Here is a 24,244-nt window from a genome sequence, read left to right as displayed (position 1 = left end):
GACTTGCCTAGGTTCACACAGCTAGGAAATGATTGAGACCATATTGTAACTCAGGAGCTGCCATCTCTAAACTTGGCTTTCAATTCACTGAACCACCTAGCTGCCCTCCTTCCTACATTTTACTTTACACTATTATCTGTCCATATTGGATTGTTAGATCTTTTTCTGTGGCTTTGCACTGGCTGACTATCCCTCATGCCTGGCAGGTAGTCTGTCCTTAGCTCACCTTCCTCTTGCCATCCTTCAAGATGCAGTTCAATCACTCCTTTCTGTGGGAGCTCAATGCTGTCATTCTCTGGTACAAGAGCTTTCTCCTCTAAGATTACCTTCCATCTACTACATCTAATACAGATTTACAGCTCATTGAGAGCATGAAATGTCTTGCTTTTTTTCTATTGTATTCCCATGTTTCAGCACAAAATAAATAAATTTTGGGGGACATAATATGGCACATAATAAATAATGAGTGACTTAATAAATGCTTTTTTTATTCACTCATTCAGCAAATGATTTTCAGTTGATTTCTGTAAGCTTTGAAACACCTTGATCTGAAAACATAATACTGATAGACTTTGGGTAAGGAGCTACTATAGGATGCTATAATAATAATAGAAAAACCTATAAATACTTTCTGCAATTATTTAATATTCCTATGTCCAATTTCTCCTAGACATGTCACTGATGGACTTCTAAAAGGTGCTGATGCCACTCAAGTAGCACAATATGTTGCCATGGAAAAAGCAACAGCAGCAGAAATACTGAAAAACCAGGAGGAGTCAACGTCCACCCATGGCTCCTCACCCCAGAGCACAACTGGAGGGAGTGGAGAATCTCAGGCTTCATCCATAAAGTCAGAAGTGGTGCCCTTGTCTACCATGACAGTTCACCATGCACAAAGCTCCCCAGTTGTCATCCACCAGTCCCAGCACTCTTCTGCACTGGTCAACCACACACAGAACTTGCCTACAGGGACCGGCCATCACCCAGCCAGCCCTCCAGGCACCATGCAGGAATCAGCCACCACTGTCCAGCCAGTGCAAACTCCCCAGTCTCCACAGCTTCCCACCAATGGTTCCACCATGCAGAGTCTGTTCATTGAAGAAATTCATAGTGCAAGTAGCAGGAACCGAGCTGTATCTATAGAGGTAAGGGAAAAAGCTTTTCCTCCTGTCCCCACCTCCTGACCCCAGGCAGGTTACTTAACCTCTCTGTGCCTCCAAGCAACCTAGAGAACACTCTTTCTAAGACTGTGAACTGTAAAGCAGTAGCTCTTCTGCATTAATAGAAGTCCTTTCTTCACTGTGGAAGTTCCTCATCCCAAAGAAATTAGAGATCTGGATCAAAGTGTCCTTCCTGGGATTAAGAGCTTTTCATATTACTTTGCTGTGTGTGTTGGCCAGGTTAGTAGGCTAGCTGCCTTTGGACCACCAGCTTCGTTCCAGAAGGTGTGACAAATAAATTTATTCAAGTAGGCTGTAGCAAGGATTATCTATCTGGTGGATGTGCTTTCCCCTGGGAACAGAAATCAGAACATTGTTTTTCGTTCCTTCTTTTAACAGCCCAGCTCAGAAAACTGTGTTGCCATTCACCTTCCACTTCCTTTCTCCCTCTCAAAAGAGGACTGCTGGAATTCAAGACATCAGAAATCACATGATGAGTAACTAATCAAGTTTCTGTTTCTCTTCAGAAGGCAGAGAAAAAATGGGAAGAAAAAAGGCAAAACCTGGACCACTATAATGGAAAAGAATTTGAAAAGCTCCTGGAAGAAGCTCAGGCCAATATTATGAAGTCCATCCCCAACCTCGAGATGCCACCATCTTCTGTTCCTTCACCAAAGGGAGATGCTCCAGTGGAGAAGCTTGAACTTTCAGGTGAGATCTTATGGTTTCCTTAGTTTGACTTTTGCATACTAGAAATCATGAGTGTTTCTTGATCTGGTTTTCATCTCCAGTTAACATGTTTTCATCTGTAAAGAAAATACTTATTGTGTACCATTGGAGAGTGGGAACGTATGTTCTTCTATGTGTTCTCAGTAAGCTTGATCCTATTTATCAACTCCAATAGAGGCAGAAAAGTCTCTGCCCCTCAGTGTTAGTAGGACAGAACCCATTGAAGGAAAAAGGAAATGACTCTCTTCCTGGATTTCTTGTGAGTTTGATGTCACTCCTGTGGGCGACCTGCCCGTCAATTTGCTGAATAGATTGAGATAAAAATTGGTCTGCCTTTTAAAAATGACACCACTCGGGACTCGTAAAGAACGGTACGAGTTAAGAAGGATAAACAAATCTTTAAGAGACTTGTCAATACCAGTGTATTGACTTCACGTTCCACCATCTTGGGTCAGTCTTAAACTTCTGTAATCTCCAAGCATAAATGCTACAAAGAACACTCGAAATATCATTTGCCTTTATTTTATACTCATTGAGCTTTGTGAATTGTGAATAACAAAATTTTAATTTCAACAAGATAGGGATCCCTGTAATTATGCATTATAGATGCAACATGTTTCTGGGTGATGCTTTCTCAGACCAATGGATCCTCTTGCTTGGCCACCTCAGTCAATTGATCTGGCCCCATTAGATTTTTCTGGGAGGGAGGTCACATCAAAACCATTGAGTGTACTCTGAAACCCCATTCTTTGCATAATCTAAAGGTTAGAATTACAAAGGCAATCCTTTCAGAATCCTTTGCTGAAATTTTTTTGTCATTCTTGTTCAGTTGTGTCCAACTCTTTGTGATTTTGTTTCTTGACAAAAGATGTGAAGTAGTTTGTCATTTTCCTTCTCTAACTCATTTTACATATGAGGAAACTGAGGCAAACATGGTTAAGCACCTTACCAAGTATAACCCCCATCGTAAGAGTGGACCCCCATAAAATCAAAGCCATGGTCTGGCCAGAATTCCGTTTTTTATTTTATATATGCATTCCAATTATGGTGAATTAGGGAAACCTGCATTCTTGAACAATATTATCGATGTTATAAAGTTAATATTAATTTCTTATTCATTTTTACACTTTACAGAGCTTTAGTTGGCACAAATTTCTTAAGCAAGCACAAGCCCAAGTGATCACTATAGCTGTCTACATACTTTGTTCTTATACATAATTACATTTTAACAAATTGCATGTTATTCCGTAGATCATGAATTTCTTCTTAAGCACCACAATACTTTAAAAGTAATTTTTGTATCCTAATCAAGTACAATAGTGTTTAAATGTCCATATTTATAATATACCAAATTCTTAATGCATATATCATTTTTATATTTCCAATTTTTGAAACCCTAATGTTAATTATATTTTACCTGTTACTCAATATAATAGTACATTTTAAAGTAACAATTTTATGTTCATGTCTATCCAAATTTTAGATCATATAAAATCTTCATATTACATCACATCTTTTAATAAGTTGTTATTAAATTCTTATATACTTTATACACATTTTCTGCAATTCTCAAATTTAGTTTAACAAGCATTTTTGGTTAAGTCTAATAATTCAAATCCGTAATCATTATTCATTGCAAGTCTTAATAAACAAGTTTTTGCACATTCTTAAATTTTGCTGAAATTCTATTTTTTAAATGGTAGCCAATTATCACAATGAATGAATTTACACTGTACCCTCAGTGAATAGGTATTCAAATCCATAGCAAATTTTTTAAGTTTTTTATATATTTTTAATTAAATCTATTTGAAGTTCAAATCAACATGTGAGCTAATTGTGGGATCAAATCTCCCTTTTTTGTAATGATCTACCAAGGATGACACTGCTAGGAGATGTTTGAGGCCACATCTAAACTCAGGAAGATTCCTCTTCCCGACTTCTCTATTCATGGTACCATGTAGCTGCCCATTGAAAGTTTTTTATGAGGTTCTGTCAACTTGATGTATGTATACTGGAAGAACTTATATTGAGTTTTCAAGAGAAAGGTCAATATTTAAATAACTTAACATTTCAAATGTTGTTCTTTGTAAGTTTGTCACATTTATAGTGCTGAAGTTATGAAAGCTTCCAAATACACTGATTTGGGGGATACCCTGTATTGCTAAGGGGTGAGAAGTTGTCTCAGCACACTAAACTCACACAATAGATGTTTGCAATATGTATTCATCAAAAGTTAACTAGACCTTTGCATGCTCATAAGGTATGTAAGACAGATGGCACAAGAGAGAGAGAAAACAGGGAAGACGGTCTGACCAGGAATCGTTGCCTAGAAATGGTTAAAGAAGGAAGTGGGCCATGGAAGTATAGAACTCAAACCTTTATTGAACTATAGGGATCAGCTCTTCCAATTCCCCTCTTTTCAAGAAAACAAAACCTCTATACCTATTCTTATCCTGACCCATGGACCCTAATTACTCCACTTGTGAAAATAAGTCATTAGCATTTTCTAATTATTTGGGGATTGCCAAATATGTGTAAAATGAGTGACCTAAATGTTCTGACTATTGCCAAGTCCATGTTTTACAATCCTATAATTTTTAGAATTGCATGGCATCTTGGCTCTTCTTCTCCACCACTTTCACAAAATGATTAATTTCTTCCCCTAGCTATAACCCTAAAGCAGTAATCATGCATCTTAGCCTGTAGAGTTGGAAGGGTCCTTAAAGGAATTCACACTCATACATCCTCTACTATAGAGTTGGAAGGGTCCTTAAAGGACATCAAAGGGTCCTTAAAGGATGTCAGATTCATACATCTTAGACTATAAAGTTGGAAGGGTCCTTAAAGGACATCAAATGCATACATATTAGACTATAGAGTTGGAAGGGTTCTTAAAAGATGTCAAACTCATACATCTTACACTGTAGAGTTGGGAGGGTCCTTAAAGGAATTCAAACTCATACATCTTCCACTGTAGAGTTGGAAGGGTCCTTAGAGGACATCAGATTCTATAAATGGTTGAAACTGAGGTACAGAGAGCTGGGCAACTTGCCCAGAGTCACACAGCTAGTTGGTGTCTTTTCAGACACTCTACATGAACCCACTTCTTCCTAAGGCCTAGCCTGCTGCCCTATGAGCTCTTCCACGTGGCATCTCTCTCTCTGTTCTTCTAACTTCCCAGTCACTACTTCTGCACTTTGTCCTCTGGATCCCACTCCCCTCCTTTGAACCATGTTGCTTTCCCTGATCCAGGTGAATGAATAAAAAAGCCTTTGACATCTTCCTTAGCATCCCTGAAAAAGCTCCTACTGGAACACAAAGGTTGGTCATTTTAAAAAGAAGAAAGAGGGTTAAGGCTTCAAAGGCCGGAGGAGAATACTCTGGTTTGAGTATGAAGTCCTGGTTTTTCAGCTCACCTGCAACACCAAAAACTGCTGAATGGCAAGAAATTGGACTGAAGATGATGGAGAAGTATTTAGCCAGCCTAGGGTGGTGCCAGAAAGGAAGTTGTAGAAAAGGTACAGTCCTTTTTGGACATTCTCTTGAGAAGTAATCATGTACAATAATGCACTGTTTTCCAGAAGAATCTCCAAGTACAGAACAGGATTCGGACAAGCATGGAGGGAAGTCTCCACCTCCACCACCTCCTCCCCCACGCAGAAGCTATCTTCCAGGATCTGGTCTGACTACCACTCGATCTGGAGATGTGGTCTATACCATCAGGAAAGAGAATGCTGCCACTAAGGTTGGATAATTTAAGCATTAAATAATAAATCTCCAGGTGGCAAAGAAATAATCAGATAAGACTTTGCTTTAGTTTAGAAACTTAAAAGCTGGGTCCACAGAATCCAGGTTATGTGGATAAATTCAGGGCTGGGGGGGGGGTTCCCATGAACTTGAATGGGGGGAAAATTGCATCTTCTTTTTTTACTTTTTTCCTAAACAAATATTTATTATTTCTCCCTCCCACTTCTTGTCTCCCCATATCCCCACCATGGAAAATAATTTTTAAAAAGGAAAATCATAACAAATATGCATAGTCCCACAAAACAAATTCCCAGATAGCCATGTCCAAAAATGTTATATTTGCTTCAATATGTTTGATCTCTTCTATAATCCTATGCATTTTAGACATTTAAACATTATTCTGGAAAGGAATCTATAGGTTTCACCAAGATGGCCAAAGGCAGGGGGGAAGAAGGCATGACACACACATAACATACAGAAAAAGGTTAAGAACTGACCTTGGACCATTTTTTAAAAGAGAAAATAAATGGAGAGGGGACTAAAGTGGATTGCCAGGAAGCACTACAGCTTGAGAAGTAGCATTTAGTGTAACTGAGCAGTTCTGTAACCATGAGGCTTATCCTTACTTGACTTTTAAGTATAACAACATAAAATGTAAATCACGAGCTGCTTCCTAGCCAGAGCATCATAAGAAGATTAAAAATGACAAAAGTACATCTTTCCCACTTGACTGAGATTAGTCCAGGCAGATGTTTGAGCCTGAACAGAAACATGGGAAACGGATTTTCACCTCTTATGTTGCTCCCACTCACCCTGCCCATCCTTCATGTTCGATGCAAAGGAAAATCCCCAAAAAGCCAGTTTTGCATGTTCTGAACACTGAACTTTTGAACCAAACATTGAATTTTTATTATAATTCTTCATTTGTATTAATCAAATGATGACTTATGAAAAAAATCCAAGACCTATTTCAAGTAGACTAGTTGTACCCACTAGATTTAGGGCTAAGAAATAAACTTATTATACAGAGGAATTATTTCAGCACACACGCATTCTTTGATTTATCAGCAGTTGGGTGACATATTTAATCATGGGGATGCTGTCATTCCTATGTAGGAAAACATTGAAGATGCTGGACCAACACCACCAGCTAAGGTCGCAAAAGGTCCACAAGAAGAACAAGTTTTAGTTCGGTCACAACCTCCACCACCAGCTGCAGTTTCTTCCACAAAAGATGAGGAAGAAGAAGAAGGAGACAGAATCATGGCTGAATTACAGGTATGGGGTTAGGATCATGTTGAAATGGCCCAACGTCTTCCCTTTTGTCCCGGTGGTGGTCCTCAGAATGGAAGTCTCAAATGAATGAATTTGTTTAGCTAAAAAGGGCATTTCAAGGCATCTGTCAGTGTACAGAAGTGGTGTCTTCTAGCCCTGGTATTATAGCTCCCTGGAGTCACAGAGTATGGCTCTCAGTTTTCTATAAGACATGTACAAGGAATGTCCATTTCTAATACCAGATGAAGAATCAATCAATCAATCTCTCTCTCTCTCTCTCTCTCTCTCTCTCTCTCTCTCTCTCTCTCTCTCCCTCCCTCTCTCTCTCCTTTCTTCCTTTTGCTTTTTCTCTCCCTCCCCCTCCCCCACCCAATTCTCAGCAAATAATCAATATAAAATACTGCCCATCTTATTCATCTTCTTTGGTAAGAGCCGGCTATTAAAGAGTATGGTGGTATCATTAATAGATAGATCCTGCTTATTCAGACTACAAATTGGTCTCGTTGTTATTGGGTTAAATTCTCTGGGCACAAAATTAGGAATTGCTGATCTGTAAGTACATCATCAATTAAAGGTCATCTGTTAATCCTGAGCTCCTTCTCAAGAGCTATTTCCCCCCTTTCAAATTTCCTGGGAAGCGAAGGGTTTGGGTTGGGTGCCATACTCAACCCTGTCTCAGAAACATTGCTGCTCCTCATTATACTTCTCTCTGGAAAACTTTACTAAATAGCTTTTAATTTTTATAGAGAATTGATGGAGGCAAAATCAGAAACTGCAGAGATGTGACACCACATCATATGCCAAGTTCACATTCACACAAGTGATGTGAACTGATGCAATATTTAGAGACAAGTAACCATGGAGAGGTCTGGTGTTTGACCAGTGATATTTAACTAAGATATGGTGGGTAGAGAGAGCATTGGGTCTGGGGTTCAAATCCCATCTCTTGACACTAGCCGTATGGCCCCGACTCCAGAACAAATCCCTGGGATTAGCCTAGTTCCCACACTAGGAATTCCTCTCCACTGATGAGCTGCATAGATCCTCTTTGGATTTTATTAGGACCGTTTTTCCATACTGCCCTAAAGCCAGCTCTGTGTTCTGAGGAATCCTTGCTGTGTCCAACCCCAAGTGGTTTTGAAGCTTCTCCTTTGAACATGTGCCTTTCACTAGGCTATGTGGGATGTTTAAACCATCCAGCTCCTTTTCCCTGCAATGGCCATAACCTGGTTGCTATAGTAACGGGAGTCCGGTGCAGCTAGCTGTTCAGATGTATCTAAAAACAGGACTGTTTGGACCACGGTCATCTGTTTTGTCCCTTGGGGTTCCTTTAGAGTCTTATCCAAAGGTAGGAAGTCACACCACAAGTCTGTTTGCCCGTCTGATTCCTCCACGTTTTTAACATAGCTAGTGAGCTTTATTCCAAGACCTCAAATTGATGAAGCTCATGATTATAAACAAATAAGGTGCATGCCTCTCCCAGTTCTAGAAGCTCCAAACACTCCTCTTTGCCTTTAGGTTTAAATACAAATACTGGCTCTTTAAAGTCCCTCACAAGGACTCCAACCTACCTTTCCAGTTAATTTTTGCATTGTTCTCCTTCGCATCTGCTACATGCCAACAAAATGAAGCTATTCTCCATTCGCTACATTCCACCTTCCATCTCTTTGCCTTTGCAATGGCCGAGCCCCATGCCTGAAACACATTCCATCCTTATAGACTGGCTTCCTGCAGCGCCAAGGCCTACTGCTGCCTCCTATCAGAAGCTCTTCTGTTCCCCTCCACTGCTAGTCACCTTCTCCCCAGAAGTTTGACCTCCCCTCTAGAAATTACCTCGTAGATTTTCTGTACACGCGCATCTGTTACCGTCCCCCAACCAGCTATTGGATGGCAAGGGCTATTTCAGATGCTGTTTTCGTTGGGTTTGGTTTTTTAACTTGAAATGTAGTCTTAGAATTCACCCAGGAGTTAAGGTCTAGAAATATAGATTTGTCCCCATCAATGTGTTTAAAGATAGGTCATCTGTGTCTATTTTCAGAAGAGCCAAAAATAGCTTCTCTGATAAATCATATCACAAAAGGGAAACTAGGGTTCAGGTGTTGGATGCTTCTCCATATCTAGCAACAGATAGCCTTATGCGTGGTGCAGGGAATGTTGGGGGATGTAGTTCCCCAGCATGCAGTTGTTTTTTTTTCCAAAACACACACTTGCCCAGTCCAAAAGAAGCCTGTACATCCATCAATATATGTTAAATGGAATTTTGGTTGGGAAAGAATTTTCTTTCATCTCAAGACTCATGAAACTTCATATTTGGAGAAACCCTAATTGCCTCCAAAATAAGTGAAAAGTGGGTAACTGGTCAGTTAGTTGGCTTTTAATTCTCCCACCCCAAGCCTTAGTTTCAGCATCTGTAAAATGAGAGGCTTGTTGGGTGGGATCTCTAAGATTTCGCTTTTCTATTCTGGGATTCTTTGAGAAATCCCTACCTGAAAAACAATTCAGAACAGGTGTGTACTGACTCAATGCAGCAGTATTTCCTGAGGTGAAGGATGGATGTTGTTCCTTCTTTTTAATTTATTTTTTTGTAGGTTGTATTTAAAGTTTTTTTTAATTTTGTATGTAAACTGTTGTAGGTTGCACTTAAATTTCATTTCCATAACCTACCAGGGAAATGCACGTCTGGTCATTTCCATCCAGCGTGTGTTTATTTCCATTACTGAACACATCCTACTAATGGAGAGCCAGTTTTAAACTTAGCTTTCAAATGGGACTTTCCGTTAGCTCTGAGGTCTGTGTCTCCCTCCGCTCCAGGACTGAGAGCTCGCAAGCCTTCTGGACCATTCTTCTATTTTCCTGGATCTTTTCCTAGCAGCCATGATTGGATACATGTTAACCTGCAGTATTTTAATTCTTTAGGCATTCCAGAAGTGCTCCTTTATGGATGTAAATTCAAACAGTCCTGTTGAGCAGGCTCGAACTGACGGTCACGTTAAAGACACTAGACTTGGGGCCGTCACACAACCCAAGGAAAGGAAGGTAAAGAGGCGCCAGCCTTCTGCCATGTGGCCTTGACGTTTCCTTCTTCTTCCTTGCTCCGACACTAACCTGGGTCTCCATTTGTCCCGCTGTGTCTTCTATCTTTCATTCTCTTCTCTGTGTTCCTCAGCCGAAGAGATAATTTATCATTATCTTCAAGAAAGCTGGGGAGAAAACAGTCTTCGTGGGCTTGGATCCCATGAGTAGTGTGTTAAAGAGAAAAGAAAGAAAACCAGAAAGAAAGAGCTCATGTCAACTGATTCTCATTCTCATTCATTTTTTTTCCTAAAGGCAACTGGCAACAAAATGGGCAAAGGCCCATCCTTTTCAGGCCAGAGCCGTACACATGCACATAGATCCAAGAACACACGGGATGCACAGCTTTTTTTTCCTGACATTCTAACCTGCATGTTTCTCTTAACTGGAACTTCTGTATACTCATAGTGGAGTAAGATTGATGCTCTTAGTGAATTTCTGAGGGGATCTAAAACCCGGAGTTTTCTTTTAAATCATCAAAAGTTAAGTTTTTGTCAGCCTAGTTTTAATGTTTAAGTACATTTGGTTGTATCATAGTTTTTGTTTTTTTTTTAAATGAGAGCCACAGGAGAAATCTCTGGTTACCTGATTCTGTCCTATAACAGGGCCTTCTGTCGAGATATATATATTTTATATCAATTAGTCAGTAAGTATTTACTTAATACCTGCTATTCTCCAGGCACCGAATCTAGGGATCTCATATCCCATTAGAAGGCACCTAAATGTAAAAGTGTCTATTCTTAAGGCAAAGGTCTTAGTAGGAATCTGTGATGTGATTTACTGATCAGAACTGATTCTAGTAAGATTGACTGGAAAACTTTTGCCAAAGCCTTAAAGAGTTCCCAGAGTCTCATTTAATGAGAACTTCTTGGGAAGTTTTTGGTTTTTTTTCCCCATTTTGTCCACTTTCTCAGAATTCAAAAATGCTTTCTTCCCATTACCCAAGTTGAGTGGGAAGAAGGGCCGGTTATTAAAATGTTCTTGTCCTGATAGCTTATGAGAAGCGTCCGTGCTCAAGGAATTGGATTCAGGATCATGCCATCTCCTTCATTTGTTTGTCTTGAAGCCTACAAGAGAAACATTACCAGGATTTCCCATGCCTCACCATGGGGACCCACCAGGGAGGCTAGCTCTTTTTCCATCTGGTACACAGTCATCTTCTAGGTCAGGGATCTTTAATTTTTTTAATTTTATAGACACCGTGTATCTGTTTTTAATGAGTAAGATAAAATACATAGGATTTCAAAGAAAAATAATGAATCATATTGCACTAGAATTTACACACACATAAACTTTTAAATGTTCCTGGACCTTGGGCAGCTACATGATTCAATGGATCCAGTGCCCGGTCTTGATTCGGGAGAACCTGGATTCAAATTGGCCTCAGGCACTTCCTAGCTGGGTGACACTTAACCCCAACTGCCTTCCCCTTACTGCTCTTCTGCTTTGGAACCAGTTAGTATGGATTGCAAGGTGGGAGGTAAGGTGATTTGTTGTGTTGTGTTTTGTTTTTAAAGAAAGTTCATTGACCTCAGATTAAGAGTCCTCATTCTAGGTCAAGTCTTCAAAGAGCCCTGCTGTCTTTGATAGAAATATTTACTAGATTGATAAGCTTTATGCATTGTGGACATTCTTAATGATTATGCTGAGCACATAGTAGGTGCTATATAAATTCTTATTCCTCTTTCCCCTTGTTTCAATAATGTTACATATATGATTCATTGTTCTTATTTTTAAAGCCTCTTTTCCATTGCAATGTGAAATGCTCTAAGGCAAAATCTGGTAGTTGCCACCGCAAAACAAGGTGGGACTGTTGTGCTGTTTCAGAAAAATAAAAGTTCTTTATGAGTCACTTTGTCCATAGTCTTCCCTGGAAAGGATCTAGGCTGGGCCCCTGTGGAATTTCAAGAGCTGCTTGATCAGCTATTTTGTGGACAGCAGCAAGGATGAACCCCTTTAAGACAGCCTCTCTCAAGATCCCAGCCTCATTTACCTTGATCAAGGCAGAGCGACAGGTGAAAACTGGCCGAAGCCCCAATTTGTGGCCAGCACTGGCTTGGCATCCATTCTGGGTAATTAGACACGTTCTTGTCCAGCCATCTTGGGCCAGATTTAATGCCTTCCGACAGGTATATTCGAGATCAAAGAATTGGATCCGGAATCATGACCTTCACTTGCTTGTCTTAAACCCCACAAGAGAAGGTTAATTTTTCAAGTATTATAAACAAGTAGGTGTCGACTTAAGAAATGACCCCAAATGCCTGTGCTTACCTTTATAGTCCTGGTCACGACTAACCCTGAGCTGGGACTTCTGGTTCTCCCATTCCTCCCCTCCCACCCTCTCTCCAAATGTATGGATAGATAGGAGAGAGATCAGTATGTCTGTTATATATGGGTCTGCATGTTTGCATTTATAGTTAGAAGAAGAGCAGTAAAGAGTAGGCAATGGGAATTAAGTGACTGGCCCAGGGTCACCCAATTAGGGAGGGTCTGAGGCCAGATTTGATCCCAAGACTTCAGGCTTGACTCTCAACCCATTGAGTCACCTAGCTGCCCACCCCCTCCCCACCAAGCATTTATGAAGAACCTACTACATACAAAGCACTAGGTACCGGAAATACAAAGATCTTACTAAATACAAGGAATACAAACCTTACGTTTTACTGAGATTTACCAAAAAGCCTTCATTTTCTCCCCAAAAGATACAAAGGAAAGCCTAATGATGATGACATCTACAGTAGCTATAGTTTGGGTGAATTGTTCCATTTTTTCCTCCCTGAATAAGGGAAGTTTGGTGGAGGAGGAGAATGAGTCTTGTACAAATCTGAGCTTGAAATCTGGAACTTATTCACTTAGTGGGTGAGTTCCTGCCTTTCCTGCAGTTTACTCGAGCCTTTTTGTGGTTTTATTTTGAAAAGAATCTTTGGGTAAGATTCCAAGCCTTCTTTATGCAGAGGAGAAATTCTCCTGAATGCTCTTTCTCCACATTTCTCCTGAGAGCCACAGACCAAGATGGATGGTCTTTTATTTTTGAGATGTGTTGTTTCATTTTCCAGCTGTGAAATGCAATTCCAGGATGTCCCCCATCAAGTTAGGCTGAAAATGTGAAGCTATCAAAGCGACTGAATTTTTGGTTCAGTCGTCCCCAAAGTTAAGGCATCGTCCAAGCGTTCCCTGTAGCGTTTCCATGTGATTAACTCTGTACTTGAACTGCAGCCTGCGTTTGTGTTTGTTTCCCTAAATGTCCTGGAATCGTCTTTCCCTTCTTTAATTTGATCACTCAGGATTCCACTGAGTTGCCTCTCACTCTGCCATGATATATAGTTTCATGTTTTAAATTACTCTGACTACAAATCGGTGATTGTGCCTTTTGTTCTTCATCTCACTGTAACCACCGTGCCTTTTCTTTACGATTAGCTTCAGCAAGACTGCAATAACACCAGCTATGCAGGATCACCTAAGGGCTTCTGCCAGTATAACACCGCCATGCAAACCAGCTGCATTCTGTCGATGTTAGCTTTAAATCAGAGTGACTATGTAGTCTGAGAGAAATGTTTCTTCAACCCATTTTGGGGGGATATAAAGGAGTATATAATTAAGTCTAGTATGTCTTTATTTTTTTTAAACCCTTACCTTCTGTCTTAGAATCAATACTAAGTATTTTTTCCATGGCAGAAGAATGACAAGGGCTAGGCAAATGAGGTTAAGAAATGTCTGAGTCCAGCTTCGAGCCCTGGGCTTCCCACCCCTACTTGGGGCTCTCTACCCACTGAGCAACCTTGCTGCCCTGCATCTGTCTTTATTTTTCAGTTAACCTTTTGGTAGTATTTGTTTTCTCTTAATTTTCACTTACAACCTCAGCTATTAGTAGCATAGAAATTACCTTTTAAATAATGATCATTATCCATTCCAGATTCCATTTCTAAAATGATGAAGAATTGAGTTTATTTTCTTCATCTCAAACTTCTTCCCCATTCAGCATATGAATTCTGTCATAGGGAGTCCTTTCCGTAAAAGGAAGTGAGACGAGACTTGACTTCTTTGGAGTCTCAGAATATTAACACCAAAAGGGACCAAAGAGACTTTGTCCCAGAACCCGTTAGTGGCAGAGTTGGGAGCAGAGCTTTAGCCTGCCAACTTCCAGTTGGGCGCCCTCCCTTCCTACCGCATGACGCTGCCTCTCAGTGCCTAGATTCTGCCAAAACAAACCAGCCAGAACTAAGGAGCAGCGAGTTCCCTGTCTGGACCTTTGGGTACGGCAGCCTCATCTCTCTCCTATAAGCTTTGGTTCCTCTCGCACAATTTGAAATATGTGAAATAGTTTGCTAATTGAGACTTTCATCTTGTGCAAAAACAGGGCATTTTTGGAAGTTGGAGAACAAAGCAAATTCAGGTAACGACATCACTATAGGCTTCTTGATTGGCATTAGACGTATGCTTGGCCAGCATGGTTTGAATATATTCTTGAAGGAATATTCTAGCTTAGTCCGTGCCTGGGCTCGGGAGGACGGGGCATGTGTGGTTTTATAGAATAACCTGTCCAAACTGTTCTGCCAGAATTTGGAATTTTTCCAAGAAGACACACGGAAATCTGATGTTGCAAATGAAAATCGCCCCCAAATGGAATCTCGATTGGTGAGTTTGTAGGGTCTATGCTTCACAAGATCTATGCAGAATAATTGTTTTCCTTTGCAAATCCATTTCTGATTAATATGTGTGGTTTCCCCCCCCTCCTTCTCAGGTATACGATGTTACGACAGGGATTCCAAAACCTAGTGACCTTCCTAAGGACAGGTGGGAAAGAAAAGCTGAAAATAATGTTTCTGATGAAGCAGGGTCAACCGAGAGTCAAACTGGTCACTTCCTGAAGGAAAATGCTGCTTCTGATAGGAGTTTGCTTAGAGACAGTAAAGACTGTTCCCAGAAAAATGCGTCTGTCTGCCCAAGTCTCTCTGGAATTAGCGTAACAGAAAGTGATGGAAGCAAAGGGCCCCAAGTCATAGGAATGCAGTACACCGTGGTTAAAGCTGAGAATCAGTTGGTGAATTATGGAAAATTAAAAGAAATGAATCAACAAGAACTTGAAAACCTAAATAAGTCCAATCTTACCCCTCATACTGAAACAGTTCAACTGCGTAATCATAATCTTGTAGGAACTTTGAAATCAACTCCAGACCAAGAAAAGCACATATTTGACTACAACCATGTTGTCTTAAGGCCTAAGGGAGCTAAAAATACCAATGGGGGCTTCGGTGAGGATGGCGAAGCCGTAGCAAGTTCTCCGACCGAAGAAAATCCATCTACTGACAACATTGCTTTTATGATTACTAAAACAGCCGTCCAGGTGCTATCAAGTGGAGAAGTCCATGACATAGTGAGCAGAAAGGGAGGAGATGTACAGACAGTAAATATTGATGCCAGGAAAGAAGGGATCTCCCAACAAGAAGGGACAGAAAATGAGGAGCCCGTGGTTTGTTTGGATAAGAAACCAGTCATCATCATTTTCGATGAGCCCATGGACATTCGATCTGCCTATAAAAGACTCTCAACTATATTTGAGGAGTGTGATGAGGAATTAGAACGGATGATGACAGAGGAAAAAATCGAGGAGGAAGAAGAGGAGAATGAAGAACCTACTCAACCCAAGAACTCTTCTCAAGGGCTTATTAACAGCCGGGATTCAAATCAGTTGACCAGTCTAACACCAAGACAGCAGCCTGATTTGGCAGAAAGCAAAATAGCAGGAGGACCAGAATTAGGCAAGTCGGAGCTGAACCCAGATAGTCTTGTTTGTTCTCCAATTTCAGATGAAAAGTCTGATCTTACAGAGGATCAATTTGAAAGTCCCAAGAAAAAATTTAAATTCAAGTTTCCTAAAAAACAGCTGGCTGCTCTCACTCAAGCCATCCGGACAGGAACTAAGACAGGAAAGAAAACCTTGCAGGTGGTGGTTTATGAAGAAGAGGAGGAGGACGGAACTTTAAAACAACACAAGGAAGCTAAGAGGTTTGAGATTTCAAGGTCTTTACCGGAAGAAACTCCTAAAAACATGAGTAAAAATCAAGAACAACCCAGCCTAGAGATTCCAAAGCCAGCTTCTAGAACTGATGAGATTCGAAAAAATACCTATAAAACACTGGACAGCCTTGAGCAAACCATTAAGCAACTTGAAAACACGATCAGCGAGATGAGCCCTCGAGCTTTAGCGGACACCTCTTGTACGTTTTCAGCCCACGTAGCTCAGGAAGAAGCATCCAACCCTGTAGAAGCCCCTCCGTCAATACCTTCAACCTCACGTAAGGTATCTTAGTACGATGAGAAGTGAACCGATCCAGCTGCTTTCTAAGTCTGCCATAATCACCATTGGCGAGAGGTGTCTTGTGATTTACTTGCTTCTTCTCCGGTGGCTTGTTTTTTGGTCTCTTCCCCACAATTCCTTTTCCCGCCCTCCTTCCAACCTCCCCTCCCCCCACCCCACCCCGTGAGGTGTCTAACAGCTAATCGATTCCATCTTTTTTTCTCCGCTGCTGATTGGTGATGGGCAGTGCAAGGATTCTGGGACAGTCACTTGGTGTGAAATGAGTGCTCTCATAACCACATTAAATTGGATTTGATCAGTAGTTGTGCAGTTTCCTCTTGTTTGATTCTCGAAATTAACACCAGCGGTGTGCCTTCCTGATGTCTGTCTGATAAGCCTGTCCCGCATGTAGGTCTGTGGCTTCTGCCGCCCAGCTTCTCTGCACACGGTTTGATCTGCTCGGACCCTTGGCTCCAACGTTTCACCCTCTGTCTTCTCTCTCACTGCTTCTCCCCACAGGCTTCTAGCGGTACCCCACAGACAAGCCGGATGCCCATCCCAATGAGTTCCAAGACTAGACAAGGAAGCGTGGATAAGCCAAGCAAACAGCCCAAGCTCCAGGACCCCCGCCAATATCGACAGGTAGTTTTACCCTAAACCCCAAATTTTGGACGGACGCTAATGCTGTTAAGATGCAAGTCGTTGACTTAATTCATACCAAATAACGTGTTTTCTCTGTAAAATATGGTCTGAGTAAGCATCCTGGATCTGGGGGCATGACGAGATGATCTTGTGAAGCTTCTACCACGCTTATGCATGCTTGTAATAAAAACAACCAACCATCTTTTACTTTGTAACTCCGATTTCCAGCTGTTAACACGAGGTGCCAGACCAGGTGACTTTTGTTTGGTGAATGTAACGGTTCATCAGAGCAGCTGGGGAAATCCCGCCCTCCAGCCTGCTGCTCCGCCACCTTCTCCAGTTGTCGATACTAACTTGTGTTTCATGCATTGCCTTTGATGTGCATTAACCCTCCATCCCCACCTCTCCAAACTCACGTAACCCTCTGGACGCATGGCCCGTGTAGTGGATGGTAGCTGGGTGGATGGGACTTCTCTCTCCTGTGCCCTCCCTCTCTTGGTCCTCCCCTCCCCTACGTTCTCCGTGGTGCACTCTGGGGGTCTCTACCAGGTCCAGCGCAGCCCTGCAAGTCTTAGCTCAGGTCTTGAACTGTCCGTTTTTATTCTGAGAAGGGTTGTATTTGCCAGGCCCTGTTGATTTGACCGTGTTACTCGCTCTCTGATCAACTGTCTCCCACCGTCTTTATTTGCAGGCTAATGGAAGTGCTAAGAAAGCTGGTGGGGACTGGAAGGCTACTTCCCCTTCCTTACCTGCTTCTAAGATTCCGGCCTTTTCTCCCAGCTCTGGGAAAAGCAGTTCTATGCCCGCTTCTAGTGGTGATCCTCCCAATCCCCTTAATCCATCTACTAAATCATCCATTCCTTCCTCTAACCTTCTCAGCCCACAAACAGGTCGCTCTGCTTATTCTTCCTCCCACATCCCTTCTGTCTCTAACGGCTCCTTAAAATTTCAGAACCCTACTCACCCAGGGAAAGGCCACCATCTTGCATTCTCACTCCAGACTCAAAATGGGCGACCATCCCCTCCTTCTTCTTCCTCTTCTCCCCCTTCCCCAGCCTCCCCCACCTCATTGAATCAAGGTGTCAAGAGCATCAAGACCATTCATACCCCTAGCTTCACCAGCTACAAGTCCCAGAATGGAAATGCAAGCAAATCCAGCCCATCCACAGCCAAGGAGACCTCTTAAAGGCTGGAGGCTAACTGGTGCAGAGCAGCATGGGCGGATGTTGCAGTACCACACCGCCACTACCGGTTTCCCAGGAGAATGTAATGTGTTGTTGTATCATTTGAGGTTCGAGGCAAAATATGTACTAAATACTAAACTAACTGATTTCAGTAAATTCGTTGTTTTTTTTTAACTTTGTTGCTGTTGTAATTACATAGCATTTATTGTCTGTATTCAGCACCTGTTAAATACAGTGAGCATGTGTTAAGAGAAAAGAAAATGGTAGTCAGACAGGAGTGAGTGTGTGCATGTGTGTGTGTGTGTGTGTGTGTACGTGTACGTGTACGAGAGACACAGAGAGAGAGAGACAGAGTGTATGCATTTTAAAAAACAAAAGCAAATACCCTGTATCAAGCTTGGAAAACATGTATGGCTCCAGAATTTTAGTATGTTATTTTGTACACAAATATTTTTCATCATGGAAATTAGAAGTGAACAGAGAAATAAATACCCAAGTGTGACTATACAAACTGTAAATCTGATACTAAAATATTTCCTTTTATTTTACTGTTATTTAGCTTTGTTACAGATTTCTATTTTTGTCAGAATTTCATGGTTCCTTTCAAGATCTTTTTGCCAAAACATTTTGATACTATAGTAATGTACATTTGAAAGAAGTATGTTGTACCCTTGAGCTTCCACACAGAGATACCAGGCTTCACCAGGCAAGCTAATGCACTTGTTGCACTGCCGTTAAGCTTATGTATAATAATTTGCCAATCTAAGAAAAAAATAATCATTTCTTTGTTTTTGCATTTGGTATTTGCTAATTATTTTCTTTGCAAAAAAATCTAACCCTGCCTTTAAGTTTATTTTGACTGAGACCTGGTAACCCACACTGTATTGCATTGTGCATTTTAAAATGTACACTTCTGTACTTTCTGTAAACTGACAAAATTTTGTACATATATATAAATATACATAGATCTATTAAAAATACTGTATGTGGCTAAGCACATAGAGTAGTTTTCCCACACCAAAGTTAATTTTTATGCATGCTTTAAAAATATAGAGGGAATGGGCAGAAAGGTGATGACTATCCATAAATTTAAAAAAAATTCATTTGCACAGTTGGAGTGTTTTTTTTGTAAATAAATGTATTTGTATAACACAATAATGTATTATACAGAACTATCAGCAGAGTACTTTGCAAAACTAAATAAAAGGGCTGCATGCTTATATTTTTGTATTTCATCTCTCTAACCACTTCTTCCCAAGCATAAAAAAAAAAGCATAACTGAAGGTAGTTCCAAGTTTAAACATATTCTCGCCTAGTCGTGGCCGTCAGCATTAGCGATCCTACGCAGTACATCCGTCTGACATTAGTACTTTTTTCAAGACACTAGTTGTGAGTTCTCCGTGAATGGTTTTCTAATGACTTCCCCATGACTTCATTGCAAGCGAGGTATTTTAATATCTAGTATGCCCTCTGTGCGGAGAGTCTGTGAAATAACCAGTTTTACCTGTCTGCTGAACGACATTTGCATATGAAAATTAAGTCTGGCTATAAGGCACGCAATCTCATTTTCCTGAGGGAATATTGTCACTGTTGTTTTGGGTTTTTTTTTACCTCCAGTAGAAGTGAAATATAAAAATAAAACTTCTTTATTGCTGATTTTTCTTCGAGTTCTCCATTTTAAAAAATGAATGATTCTTGTTGGCCTAGACAGGTCTCTGGTGGCTAAACACTATACTGTTTCTAGGTTTTCATTTCAGGGAAATAAGAAGAGAAGGGAATCAGAATAGCAATCACCTACAAAAGCAACCTCACATGTATTTATCAAGGCCATCCTTCACCAAAATTCCTTGGCTTCAATACTGTGCCAGAGGAAAATATTCTTTAATACTTTGATACAACTCATTCCCATTCCAAAACCTCTTCTTCTCGGATGGTCCTAATGGAAACCAGAATCTATATCATCCCAAAGCCTCTTCTTCTAGCTCAGTCTTCTTGACTTGACCAACTAGAACAGTTTATAGTATGATTCCACCAATTTGTAATAATCACCATTAGTTGTTCTGAGCAAAATGTGTGCGGTCTTTATAAAAGCATGTCTCTGTTTGGATCGTCAGTGGTTCCTTCATCATAATCTTCTGCAGATTCTCTTCAATTACTCCATTATGAGAAATAATATATGTTAGCTAAGACTATATTAACTGTTAGTGAGAGTCAAGCTAAGGAATCTTTCCAAGATATTAAAAAATAAAGCAAACGATTCACTCAGTGTATTCATGGACTGCAATGTGTAGAGCCAGAAGGGACCTCTGAGGATGTCTAGTCCAACCTCCTCATTTTTCAGATGAGGAAAAACTGCCTCAGGAAAACTTAGTGACTTACCCAAGATCCCCTCCCACACTAGCCACCTTTAACACAGAAAAGAATAGGCTCACCTGAGAGCAATAACTAAGCAAAACTGGCTTTTGGAGCATGTGTTTAAGAGTGGGTCTAATAACGATGATAATATTATTACTATTTCTCTGGAACATTCCTTCCATTTGTGTAACATGAAACACATATCTCACATAATCATACCCCTATGATTTAGGCAAATAGTAACCCTGAGGAAAGGAGAAGGAGGAGAAGGGTGATTTCATGTGAAATTTCCAATGGTGGATCGTCAACTGCTCTACAATTTGAGTTTTACAGAGTTATCTGGGATACTGAGAGGTTCACTGACTTACTTGCTTTTATGTGTCAGAGATAGGATTTGAACTCAGGTCTTCCTGATCCTGAAACCCAGATCTCCTATCTAATCTGCCCCTCATCCCACCTCTTATTCTCTTTTTTATATACAGGAGGAACTCAGAGTTCAAAGAGCATGACTTGCCCCAAGGTCCTTCAGAGTCCTGACTCTGGGGTCTTTAGCCTTTGCTTTCCTTTCCTCAAGCAGAAACTTAAAAAGAGAAAGCTATTCCAAAAAAGTACAGGAGTTGATGAAACCCTTTTGACCCATGTGAAAGTCTAAACTCCATTGGCCCATGTCAAAGAGGGCCCCAACAACATAATTCAGTGATTCTCTAAATAAAGGATGTCCATTTTCTAGTTGTATTCTTTTCTCTCCACATCTTTAAGTATTAAAACGTTATACTTGAGAAAAGAGTTTTTAGTAATGAATTATCAGAGTAACTCAAAATCTTCCCAAGATGTAATTGGGGGAGAGGGGGAGAGTTATTTTGTGCCAAAGCAGCAGCTCTGAATAATCCCCAACAAATGAACAGATGAGAAGAACTGAAGGACCAGAAGACTGAGCTCAACATTCTTTGTGTTCACAATTAGTACACGGAAGGAAAGGAGTGAGGTAAAGGCCATTAAAGGGCTGCCTTTTTACTCAGAATTCTGTAAACTATTGAGGAGACCCCCAAAAAAGACTAGACCAAAAATGGGGGGGGGGGGAGAACCAGTCCATAGCAATTGCACTTAAGGCAGAGAACTAGAGACATTCTGAGAGTGGGGGGAAAACTGGATATTCCCCCAGCATGATTAACTGTTCTTCTTTCTGGTTCTGGGAATACAAAGATAACTTCAACACAATTCTATCCTTCTAGGAATTTTTATCAGATCTTCAAGTCAAATGAATATACTTTGCAAACCTATAGAGCACTTTATAAATTAGTATTATGCTAAGAAGTTTCCATAAAGTACACATCAAGCAGAGACAAAGTCACTGGAAGGGAAGGAATCTACAATCAAGGGACCACGAAAGGGGGGGCGGTTCTTGATCTAAATATTAATGGAACAAGAGATTCCTAAAGGCAGGGATGAGGAGGGAGAGGATTCTAGGCACAGAGAATGGCCCTTGCAAAGACATGAAGAAAAGAAGTAGCAAACGTGTGTGAGAAACAGCAGGAAAGTCATTATGACTCAACTGTAGTTCTTGGAAAGGGATAATGCATAATAAAGTAGGATGGCCAGCTTGAAAGGTTAAACAAAACAATGTGTTGGATCCTACGTGTAATGGTGAACCATGGGATAGTAATAATGTTCTAAGATAGCACTTTAAGTTTGTGAAGTCCTTTAGAGACATGATCTCGTTTGAGCCTCCTTAAAACATTTATTGTCAATGAAGAGAGCAATAGCTGTGGGAGGGACAAATAGCCATCTGAACCTAAGCACTACCTAAAGGCATTCCTGTCTGGATGCAGATAATCTACCGTAGGATCAGAGACTTGGAGTTGGAAAAGACTTCAGGAGGCAACAGCTCTGAGCCTTTCTTTCTACATGTAACTGGAGAGAACTCCAGAGTATTCACTCTGGCTGTAGCGATGGGCACATTTTCTAGTCTTCTGCTAAAAGACATCCCCGCAGAGCTGGAGGATGCTGAGACCCATCAAGGTTAAGTGGCTTACCCAAGGTCACCCAGGAAGGAAATGCAGGAGTTGATGGAGGAATGGTCAGAAGCCACACTAAAGACAATTAGGTCACAAGAAAGTTCATCTCCATGTGTGTGTTCCATTTGGAGGAGGTGAAGGTCAGATAGAAGAGCAGGGAGGGTTTGTCATTGTATTGAGTGAAAAAGTAAGCCTCGTGGCTCTTGTAGGGTACCATTTCCTTCAGGGAGCTCCACTAAAGCATTTTTTTTTTTTGCATCTTAAAACTGTTTATTGAAACCTCAAATTCTTCTGTAAAAGCATGGAAAAAACCAACCAAGTACAAAGCAAGGGGGTAGAGGGTTGGAGGAGATTCACTTTAGGGGTGATGACAAACTGATCCAAAGTGCAGGTGAGTACAATAGACTACACACACAATAGAACTAGCTACAACCTGGATTTCAAACACAAAGGTCAACGATAGAGCCCTGGGAGAATGGAATCATCCATAAAAGAAAACAAACACATCATTTTGAGAAAACAGCCTAGGAAAACACTGACCAACCTGTGTATTGTTTCATCTGTGTTATCAGGGGCTTAAAATATACAGTCATTTATATTCTTTGCTAACCCAATAACCTTAGTTGATTCCCAATTTGTAATGTCATTCTATGCATGTGGCTAACTTAGAGAAACTAGATTGCTTTCTACAAACGGTTGTAGTGAAAAAAAAAAAGTTGAATAAATATAGAAGATTGTGTCCTGTATATTTGCTAACGGGTACCTCTAATTTCAAACCTATATATGGTTTTAGAATTGATGCTTTAAGGTTTGCAGAGTTGCTTTACAAACATCTAATTTATCCTCCTGGGGTAAAGTCTTAGGAAGTAACTGTTATTTAATTATCCCCTTTTTAATTGATGAAGAAACTGAGGCAGGCAAGAAGTTAAACAACTTGCTTAGTGTCATAGAGGGAGTAAGTGACTCATTTGAATTCAGACCTCCCTGACTGTAGATGCTGCCCTCCAGCCATTGTCCACTATCTATCCAGCCACCTGGCTGCATCAGAAAACTTAAGTTACATAATGGGTACAAAAATAGTAACTCAGGATGCAACTTACTCAGCTCATTTCTAGGCAGAGCTTGCTCAGTGGATAGAGCACCAGATTTGGAGTCAAGAGGACCTGGGCTTAAATCTGGCTTCAGATAATAACTAGCTGTGTGTCCCTAGACAAGTCCCTTAACCCTGTTTGCCTCGCCCTTGCCTTTCTGTCTCAGAATTGTTGGGGGGTGGAGAGAGAGAGAAGAAGAAGAAGAAAGAGACAGAGAGAGAACTCATTTCTTAGCACTCTGTCCTCTGAACAGTTTGACAGTGTCCCTGAGACTAATCAGTTTTGTTGGTACCAATTTCCACCCTCATAGGTCCAGGGAATTAAGGCTGCCCCCAGAACACACCAAAATTAAAGTGTGTTCCCACCTTTTTGCACATAGTAACTTTAGGTTTTAACCTTTAGCCACTCTAAGATGTCACCCTCCTGCTGGAGTTTTCCAAGATGTCACACATTCACCAGCATTGACCAGAGAAACTGGCTCTACTTTTTCTGCTCTCCAAGAATCTTCAGCAAAAAAAAAAAAAAAAAATCACCTCCAAGCCAGTTTACCTGAAAAAGCAAAACCAGTCTATTGCTAGTATTTATAAAATTGCCCCCCACCAAAAGTGATGGGCTACTTTTGTCCTCTTCCCCCAAACCAGAGATTCTTAACCCTTTTTGTGCCATGGACCCATTT

The 24,244-nt window shown here is 40.8% G+C and overlaps 1 protein-coding gene across 24 annotated transcripts in view; it reads left to right on the top strand.

Moving 5' to 3' along the window:
* Window positions 1–19,327, top strand: part of KIAA1217 (KIAA1217 ortholog) — a 1,016,332-nt gene extending 997,005 nt beyond the window's left edge. For 11 of the 24 annotated variants that reach the window (XM_056800101.1, XM_056800095.1, XM_056800093.1 and 8 more), the window contains 10 exons: window positions 671–1,145; window positions 1,688–1,871; window positions 5,471–5,634; window positions 6,753–6,914; window positions 9,828–9,947; window positions 14,341–14,376; window positions 14,541–14,618; window positions 14,725–16,284; window positions 16,801–16,923; window positions 17,615–19,327. In XM_056800101.1, coding sequence (XP_056656079.1) covers window positions 671–1,145; window positions 1,688–1,871; window positions 5,471–5,634; window positions 6,753–6,914; window positions 9,828–9,947; window positions 14,341–14,376; window positions 14,541–14,618; window positions 14,725–16,284; window positions 16,801–16,923; window positions 17,615–18,109 — 3,397 coding nt within the window. In that variant the 3' untranslated portion in view covers window positions 18,110–19,327. Of the gene's footprint in view, window positions 1–670; window positions 1,146–1,687; window positions 1,872–5,470; window positions 5,635–6,752; window positions 6,915–9,827; window positions 9,948–14,340; window positions 14,377–14,540; window positions 14,619–14,724; window positions 16,285–16,800 lie in introns of all 24 variants that reach the window. The other 13 variants (XM_016426347.2, XM_056800094.1, XM_056800100.1 and 10 more) reach the window with 7 other exon arrangements.
* Window positions 19,328–24,244: the final 4,917 nt, after the last annotated feature.

Source organism: Monodelphis domestica, chromosome 5 (assembly GCF_027887165.1).
Source record: "Monodelphis domestica isolate mMonDom1 chromosome 5, mMonDom1.pri, whole genome shotgun sequence".
In the NCBI taxonomy this organism is placed as follows: domain Eukaryota; kingdom Metazoa; phylum Chordata; class Mammalia; order Didelphimorphia; family Didelphidae; genus Monodelphis; species Monodelphis domestica.
Note: the sequence above shows the minus strand (reverse complement) of the source record. Positions and strands in the feature narration are given on the sequence as shown.